Genomic DNA, 9857 nt, shown 5'->3' with positions numbered 1-9857 from the left:
TGCAGCAAACAGAAACAATAACATTTAAACTGAAAGCTGCTGTTTGGATAGTCAGCGTGTACAACCTCACAAAGCAGGGGCGGATACAGTTTTTGAGAAAGGCGGTGGTTCACACGACACTTTCACGAGAGTTTCAATGGTCGTTTAAAAAACTTTCAGGACAAAGAGGTGTGTGTGTGTGTGTGTGTGTGTGTGTGTGTGTGTGTGTGTGTGTGTGTGTGTGTGTGTGTGTGTGTGTGTGTGTGTGTGTGTGTGTGTGTGTGTGTGTGTGTGTGTGTGTGTGTGTGTGTGTGTGTGTGTGTGTGTGTGTGTGTTTATTTAAAATAAAACTCATTTGGACCTTAGAACGTTCATGAATGCAGACTTGGAATAATGCCGATGTGACCTAAAGCCCAACTCAACTACATGTATTACACTCTCTGTGTGAGAGTGTGAGAATCCGCCTGTATCTGTATCTGTTCCGTGAGATAAATGCGAAGACAACCTATTCGTGTGTTAAACACGTTTCGATTCCTGGGGAAGTGTTTGTCTAGGTACATTTGATTTAGTCGTCTCAGATTGAGATTTTACGTACGATTCATTTCTTCAGTGTTATCTGTTGGAACTCTCCTACTCAGGAGATAGAAATATCAGGTAGGCTTCCGCATGGTCTCGGGGATGTAGCGGGAGAAAATTTCCTTTCTACACACTTAAATTAGGCCAAACTTACGCCGACCATAGAGTGAGTATAAGAGCCAAGTCAAGTTATCACTGATGCTTAACTATGTATAAAGGTATAATTACGTGATATTTCCATCAAAACAGTCGTTTTCTGTGCTCCACCTGTGACTCAGCTGAATATTCAGTCATGAAATGATGTTCGGTTTGCTGCATGTACATGTGAATGTGATATGTTTGTAGCCATAATTTATTGATTTATGGTGTAAACAAACAACAAAGGTGTATGTAACGAGGATATATAATTGAAATAAGGTTTGTCAGCTTATTCAGTAAACATTTCACTTATTCAAAGTATATTTACTGAAGCGTTCCTAAAATGGCTATATTTTGTCCACGTTAAAGATGTACGTGCTGTCAATGTAATGACTAAATATTCATGTTATGTTGCAGTCGTTCACCCGTTGTCAGCATACTTGATTGTTGAGGAGAATAAAGTTAACACAATTCTAATGTCTTAACTGCTGATATGTCTCTTCCGAGGATGACACAGTATTAGTTGAGTAACTTACTTCTAACAGGTTAAATTACATAGCCTAAGTTCAACATGCGAGTTCAAATCCACACTCAGCGCTTTAAACTTTTTTAACCCATAATGACTAAGAGTTAATTAATTGATATCATAATTTACAAATTGCGCAGATCGATGCTCATGCTGTTGATCACTGGATTATCTGGTACAGAATCGATTATTTATAGACCGCCGCCATATAGCTGGAATATTGCTGAGTGCGGCGTAAAACTGAACTCACTCACTAAAATTTAACTCACTCACTTGGTATGTTACCCGTGAACATCCGGGTTAGAACTGATCTTCAGTATCCCATGCTTGTCGTAATAGGCGACTAATGGGATCGGGTGGTCAGGCTTGCTGACTTCGTTGACACATGCAATCGTATCCTAATTGCGTAGGTCGATGCTCATGCAGTTGATCACTGGATTGTGTGGTCCAGACTCGATTATTTCCAGACCGCCGCCATATAGCAGGAATATTACTGAGTGCGGCGTAAAACTAAACTCACTCACTCACTCGCTCACTTGGTATGTACAAACATTGTTGCCCTTATTTAAAGTTTTAAGTAAGCTTGCCAAGAGAGGGTTGCTGTTGTCCTGGGCTTGGGTAATAAATCCCTGTTTGACTGTTCTAACTGGGTGTTTTACACAATTAATACTATGTTTTATTCTCATTTTCGATTATAACAGTCCTCTAAACATTTACTTGGCGTTGAGGCCGTGTCCGTGGTGTAGTGGTAAGAGCGTCCGCCCGGAGAGCGGAAGGTCGCGGGTTCGATCCCCTGCCGCGTCATACCATACGTTAAAATATGGTACTTGTTGGTCCCTGCCTGTCGCTCGGCATTAATGAATACAAGGACTGGTCGGCTCGGAGTCAGTATAATGGTGTCTAAGCTGGGTATTCATGCTTCACTGCGGCATGATATCTCAATTGGCTAGCACTATAAAACCAGCCTCATTCTGGGCTAGTACAAGCAGCCACACGTACACACACATGCACGTCGTCATATGAGCGAAATATTGGTAAATGCGACGTTAAACCCCATTTGACCTAACCTTGGTGTTGAAGAGGTTATGCTTGTCAGGTGAGGCTTCTAGGTTTTGTTGTACAGAGTGTCATTCTGCTCCAGTACATGTATAGGGGTAGGAAGTTCTCTGATTTTATCACTTTGTTGCCTTCACCTATTTACCACCCTGATACAGTATGATTATTTCACTAAAACACCTAACTATGACAAAACAGCAACACATGAGGACCTTAAGAGGTGTTTTACTTACAGCAAAGTGTGCGTGTCAGAGTGTTATTCTGGGGGTTCTCTGATTTTATCAGTTTGTTGCCTTTACCTATTTACCACCCTGATACAGTACGATTATTTCACTAAAACACCTAACTATGACAAAACAACAACACATAAGGACCTTACGAAGTGTTTTAGGTTCAGCTCACCTGACTTACAGCAAAGTGTGCTTGTCATGGCCTATCTTTGACTCCGAACATCTTGAACTATCTCCGTTATTTACCATCTAGTCTCCCTACTACTTTATTTATTTGATATCTATAAATTGCGGTCTGGTCTCCCTAATGCTTGTTTATAAATGTATATACCATCTGACTGACTGACTAGCAATATTCCAGCAACATCACGGCGGGGACACCAGAAATGGGCTTGACACATTGTACCATTGTGGGGATTCGAACCCAGGTCTTCGGCGTGACGCTTTAACCACTAAGCTACCCGACCGCCCCTATACCATCTGAGAGAAAGCATGCTTGCATGATTGTGGACGTCAAGTTGTTTATGGTGAATAACCCGACGTTTCCGAGAATGTGTATGCTCCTTTATCAGGTGAATGGTAGCTACCTACCTGATGACGAAGAAGGACATACTCGAAACGTCATGCTGTTTACAATAAAGGAGTTGAAATCTTGCTTTTCTTATGTATTCCACTTCTGAACGTCCTTCTAAATGAAGATAAAGTCTGCGTAATGCTTGTTTTAAATAATCATATATAAAATGTGGTCTCCCTGATGCTTGTTTTCAAATATGTATACAATCTGGTCTCACTACTGCTTGTTGTTAAATATATTTGTATCATCTAGCCCCACTAATACTTGTTTTTAAATATATGCACATATATTATCTGGCTTTCCTTATGCCTCGTTTTGAATATAAATACCATCTGGTCTCCCAAATGCTTAAAACTAATACCACCTGGTGTCCCTAACGCTAGAGCTCCCTCTAATATGACATCGGTAAATTCCTTCATTCTCCTCCAAGGACATGTTGGTTGGTTGGTTTAAGTTGTTTTCACGGGTCCCATGGAGATGTTGGATGGTTGGTTTGTTGGTGTCTTTACGTATCCGAAAGAGATTTAGAACAATGATAACAGCGCGTGATGGTAATCCCTGGTACTGACTGGAACGCCTCCATATCTTGTAACGTCTGCTATATTTGGGATTACACTTTCTCAGTAAAGTACAGATTCTAATACTTTTGGGTTGAGTCCCATTCGGGATTCGAACCCACACCCTCAGAGTCAGGCACCTAATCGCCAACACATGCGTCTTCAAGAATATGTGATAAACTGAAATATGGATATTGTCTTAAAGAAAGCCGATGCGTGTCATTCTTAAAGAGAGTAACAGCATGGAGAGAGATTGTCTTTTCTTAGAAATCACTATTTTATATAAACCCATGCTTATGACAGAGTTCGAGTCACTTTGTATTTATTCATGAACCCCATGGCCTCTGCCCTCCTGTTTCACTCGTTTATGTAACACCTCTGGCACTCTTTAAACATCACCCATTTCTGGTGTCCCCGCCGTGATGTTGCTGGAATATTGCTAAAAGCGGCGTAAAACCAAACTCAGTCAGTCAGTCAGTCTTTAAACATCAGACCCGTGACGATCCGGATCAGAGTTGATCTTCTCTTCGTAAGAGGCGCCTAATGGGATCAGGGTGGTCAGACGCGCTGCGGCGTAAAACAACCCACTCACTCACTCACTCACTCTTTAAACATCAGAAGTCGTTGTTCTTATTCACGCGGTGCAACTATGTGAGGCAGGGAGAACAGGTCACACAGAGTTCACACAGTTTAAAGTTCACAGAGTTCACACAGAGTTCACACAAAAATTCACACAGAGAAGGCGCCAAGGTCAGACTTACAGCAGATGGGATGGATGGGCTGCTGAGTGTTTGTCCATCCTTGTCCATGGCTTGCCTTCTGCCGGTCTGCCCGCGCTCTTCCCGCTGTCTGCCTGCCCTTCATTGTGTGCCTGCCCTGCCTTTAAAGGTAGATGAACGACTAACAGTCCGCTTAATGGGTCAGTTTCTTACTACGTCGACATATTTAAGACAAGTGTGACCAATGTCGTTGTTTCGGTAAGCCCTCTTCCATCATGGCATATATTTGCTTTATGTAGTTACTGAGATGAAGAGCACAGTTTGACGACACGCATGATATGTTTGGACCAATACAGTGAATGACATTCATTATCTTTGTACAGTTCTGACACTTATTCATGCTTTTGTTTCAGTTCCTCTTGCTAGGATGGAAACAAAACTCAGAGCGCCTTAAGTCTCACCCAGTCAACCAGTCACAGTTCAGTGTACCCTTCTGTACAGTTAGCGTGTGAGGTAAGCCTAACAACATACCAGCTAAGCTCTTGGCGCTGAATAAATTTTGTTGTCAAATTTTAATGAGATCTGCAACTCCTGAAATGTGACATTTCAAAACAGAATAATGCCCAACAAACTCGTAAACGAGATCGTTTTACAGATACGAGTTCGTAACGAGTGAATGACTCCACCGGGCTGATGTGTTACTTCCGTCTGTCTCGGCCGAAACAAGTCACATCATGCTACACATAGGTTAAAGGCCCGGCCGTCAGTCATCTGGAGAGACGTGTAAAATGAACACAAACTCCACTCCACCGTTGAAGCGTCACACATAAACATGTAAGTATTATAGTTTTTAAACGTCAGACTGTGTTATAATACAGATGACTGTCGTAGCTTCATACAGGATGAACATATTAAACTTGTGTGGATGGTTGTAAAATACACCAGTGTAGGGTTTTATGTTCGATTGTGCCAAATCAGACACTCGGGTTCTGAAGTCTGTTATGTCATAATTGTTTAGTCAAATATGTACAAGAACGAAAGTGTATGAAATCTTTGTGTCAGTGTATGACCTCCCTTCGTCAGTTAATTACCTACCTTCGTCAGTGCATGGCCACCCTTCGTCAGTGTATGACCTCCCTTCGACAGTGTATGACCACCCTTCGTCAGTGTATGACCTCCCTTCGACAGTGCATGACCACCCTTCGTCAGTGTATGACCTCCCTTCGACAGTGTATGGCATCCCTTCGTCAGTGTATGACCTCCCTTCGTCAGTGTGTGTGTCCTCCTTCGCCAGTGTATGACCTCCCATCGTCATTGTATGACATCCTTTGTCAGTGTATGGCCTCCTTCGTCAGTGTATGTCCTCCCTTCGTCAGTGTATGACCTCCCTTCGTCAGTTTATGGCCTCCTTCGTCAGTGCGTATGGCATCCTTTCGTCAGTGTATGACCTTCCTTCGTCAGTGTATGTCCTCCCTTCGTCAGTGTATATCCTTTTTTGTCAGTGTATGACCTCCTTTCGTCAGTGTAGGGCCTCCTTCGTCAGCGTATGACCTCCCTTAGTCAGTGTATGACCTCCCTTCGTCAGTGTATGGCCTCCCATCGTCAGTGTATGTCCTCCCATCGTCAGTGTATGTCCTCCCATCGTCAGTGTATGTCCTCCCATCGTCAGTGTATGGCCTCCCATCGTCAGTGTATGTCCTCCCTTCGTCAGTGTATGTCCTCCCATCGTCAGTGTATGTCCTCCCATCGTCAGTGTATGACCTCCCTTCGTCAGTGTATGTCCTCCCTTCGTCAGTGTAGGGCCTCCCTTCGTCAGTGTAGGGCCTCCTTCGTCAGTGTATGTCCTCCCTTCGTCAGTGTAGGGACCTCCTTCGTCAGTGTAGGGCCTCCTTCGTCAGTGTATGTCCCCCTTCGTCAGTGTAGGACCTCCCTTCGTCAGTGAATGACCTCCCTTCGACAGTGTATGACCACCCTTCGTCAGTGTATGACCTCCCTTCGACAGTGCATGACCACCTTCGTCAGTGTATGACCTCCCTTCGTCAGTGTATGGCATCCCTTCGTCAGTGTATGACCTCCCTTCGTCAGTGTGTGTCCTCCCTTCGTCAGTGTATGACCTCCATCGTCATTGTATGACATCCCTTTGTCAGTGTATGGCCTTCCTTCGTCAGTGTATGTCCTCCCTTCGTCAGTGTATATCCTTTTCAGTCAGTGTATGACCTCCTTTCGTCAGTGTATGGCCTCCTTCGTCAGCGTATGACCTCCTTCGTCAGTGTATGACCTCCCTTCGTCAGTGTATGGCCTCCCATCGTCAGTGTATGTCCTCCCATCGTCAGTGTATGTCCTCCCATCGTCAGTGTATGTCCTCCCTTCGTCAGTGTATGACCTCCCTTCGTCAGTGTATGTCCTCCCTTCGTCAGTGTATGGCCTCCCTTCGTCAGTGTATGGCCTCCCTTCGTCAGTGTATGGCCTCCCTTCGTCAGTGTATGGCCTCCCTTCGTCAGTGTATGGCCTCCCTTCGTCAGTGTATGTCCTCCTTTCGTCAGTGTAGCCTCCCTTCGTCAGTGTATGGCCTCCCTTCGTCAGTGTATGTCCTCCCTTCGTCAGTGTATGGCCTCCCTTCGTCAGTGTAGGGCCTCCTGTCAGTCCCCCCGTCGTCAGTGTATGGCCTCCCTTCGTCAGTGTAGGGCCTCCTTCGTCAGTGTATGACATCCCTTCGTCAGTGTATGTCCTCCCTTCGTCAGTGTATGGCATCCTTTCGTCAGTGTATGACATCTCTTCGTCAGTGTATGACTTCCACTTCGTTAGTGTATGACATCCCTTCGTCCCTGGAGGCAGTTTTGCTTCAATCACCAGGCGCTCACCATTTGATCCATTTCCAAAATGGGCGATGGATAGCTGTCATGCCGAATACCCGGGTCCGATTCCCGTGAAGGTTCGGCTTAGAATATTTATCTTCAGTAACCCATGCTTGTTGTAAGATTCGACTAACGGGATCGGATGGTCAGGCAGGCTGACACATGTCATCGGTTCCCAAATGCGCAGATCGATGCTCATGCTGTTGATCACTGGATTGTGTGATCCAGCCTCGATTATTTACAGACCGCCGCCATATAGCTGGAATATTGCTGAGTGTGGCGTCAAACTAAACTCACTCACTCACTCACTCGATTCCCTACATGGTTGCAAATTAAGTTGTGAATCCCGTCGTGATACTGATGGTATATTGCGAAAAGCGACATAAAACCATACTCTTTAATGTCAACGTAATGCTGAAGGTGAATCTTGAAATGATGACGATCTTACACTTTTGTCATTTCGCTAGCAGGTCCACACCATAAAACATTCGTTAAAATGTATGTGATTTGGTCCTGTTGGAGATCAGCAATAGCTTACAGATGTTCTAAATATCAGGATGCCCTTCTGAAGGAATGGCACACACTGGAATATTGCTAAAAGAGGCGTAAATCCATACTTACTTACACATTTCTGGATAATACTGAAGTCGAATGCCAAAATAATGACGATCATACAAGTTTGTCAGTTTGTATAAAACATCCGTTAAAATGTCGGAGATCATTAATACACCATTAATGTTCCTAAACATAAAGGGTTGTCATTGTGAACAAATGGTATACACTGGAAATATTCAGGGGAGTTTCTGGCATTTTGTATTCTTAAATCTAAATGTTATTGCTGTATTATCAAATAAATCGCTACTCCAGCCGTACGACACTACTGTATATCGATATTAACTTGTACAACGTTATTACCTTTCAGATTAAAGGAACATTGCTATTATCTCCCAAACAAGCAATGGTCATAATGGCGGTCCTCGCTCTCACGACACTGGCCAGTGTCCACGCAACTTCTCCCAATGTTCGTGTCACGAGAAGGCCTGTAGATCAACCACATGAAGGAATGTGCTCCAACTTCTGGTGGGGTGGAATTTCTAAGGTTCACTTTTACACCTGCTGTAACAACCTGGATGAAGGTCCTTATCCCTATTGCGATGGTCGTACCTATCACAAAGCATCTAATGGATCCTACTGTAAACCTGGTGTGTTTGACGGCGGGAATGGTGAACAACATGAATCTTACCGTTGTGGAGGATGTGATGGACAGGCCCGAGTAGCTGAGAAATGTAGCCCATGGCCTTCTCTGGATGTTGTAGGAACATGCTGGGTGTTCACTAAGTGCCTCACAGACTTCTGCGAAAAGCGGTACCGAGTGAATGGGTTAAACCTTGCAGTAAGGGATGGGCCAGGAATGCCAGACACCTGCTACAACGGAAAGTGTGATGTCGGAGAAACTACAGACAACTGCCCAGTCGACTGCTGCTACAAGAAAAACAAACAGTGTACCTGGGGTAACAAATGTACGCCACTATTTTGTGCCACCCCACCTTGTCAGAGTGGAGGTGATGGTGTGTTTACAGCTGGGACATATCGCATCAAGATCCTGGCTGCTGCTGTGCTAGTGCTGGGTGTCTGCATTGTTTATACATTCAGAAGGAAGAGGCAATACAAGCGGGCACAGTCACACAATTTCCTCTTGTTGAATCTATGATAAATGTACGTTGACAGATTTTTAACAATTTGTAAATATGTTGCTTTCAACAATTACTTTAATTTATATTCACAACGATCGCATCGGTAACATGAAGTGATATATAACATTCTTAATATTTTCTTCTTTGAGAGACATTTTAGAAGTGGACTTCTATGGACAGTCAACCTCTGTGAGTGTGGCGTTTCGGTGTAGTTACTAACACCGTTATTAAGCAAGTGATAAAAAGAGTTGAAACATGGACAATATATACATAGCTGCATAGTGAGTATATACAATTGACAAGGTCGATGTACATTGAACATCTAATTAATGATTTGAGCAGAGTAGGTTGATGTACAGAGTGATTGGTTGTGTTTGGAGGTTGAGTTTATATAATGGTGAGTTTGATGTACAATGAGGTGGTGATTAGTAAGTAGGTTGAAGTACACTGTGATTGGTTGTGATTAGAGGGATGAGTTAATACAATGGTGAGTTTGATGTACAATGAGGTGGTGATTAGTAAGTACGTTGAAGTATACTGTGATTGGTTGTGATTACAATACACAGAGTGAAGCGTGAAGCCAGATGTACAAGGGCGACATGGTCAGAACTATACTAGCATTCCACAAACTGAGAGTGTAATAGTTGAGTTGGGCTTTAGGTCACATCGGCATTATTCCAGCCGTATTGTGACGAGATCAAGTCTGCATTCATGAACGTTTTAAATCTAAAAGGTCCTAATGAGTTTTATTTTAAACACACACACACACACACACACACACACACACACACACACACACACACACACACACACATACACACACACACATACACACACACACATATACATATATATATATATATATATATATATATATATATATATATATATATATATATATATATATATATATTACATTATTATTTAGAAACAGAAAATTTCATAGCACCAAA

The 9857-nt window shown here is 43.3% G+C and overlaps 1 protein-coding gene across 1 annotated transcript; it reads left to right on the top strand.

Moving 5' to 3' along the window:
* Positions 1-624: 624 nt before the first annotated feature.
* On the top strand, positions 625-9369 carry LOC124265123. The gene is made up of 3 exons (XM_046699916.1): positions 625-721; positions 4769-5189; positions 8133-9369. Exon 3 carries the CDS (start codon positions 8169-8171, stop codon positions 8919-8921), a length of 753 nt encoding a protein of 250 aa, XP_046555872.1. The 5' UTR covers positions 625-721; positions 4769-5189; positions 8133-8168; the 3' UTR covers positions 8922-9369.
* The last annotated feature ends 488 nt before the right edge of the window (positions 9370-9857 follow it).

The sequence above is a fragment of the Haliotis rubra genome, unplaced genomic scaffold, assembly GCF_003918875.1.
Source record: "Haliotis rubra isolate DU_JTF1 unplaced genomic scaffold, ASM391887v1 Scf961, whole genome shotgun sequence".
Classification (NCBI taxonomy): domain Eukaryota; kingdom Metazoa; phylum Mollusca; class Gastropoda; order Lepetellida; family Haliotidae; genus Haliotis; species Haliotis rubra.
Note: the sequence above shows the minus strand (reverse complement) of the source record. Positions and strands in the feature narration are given on the sequence as shown.

Bases quoted from the DNA above. Each gene is read 5' to 3' on its own strand.
- LOC124265123 (XM_046699916.1), top strand. From the start codon at position 8,169: ATGGTCATAATGGCGGTCCTCGCTCTCACGACACTGGCCAGTGTCCAC.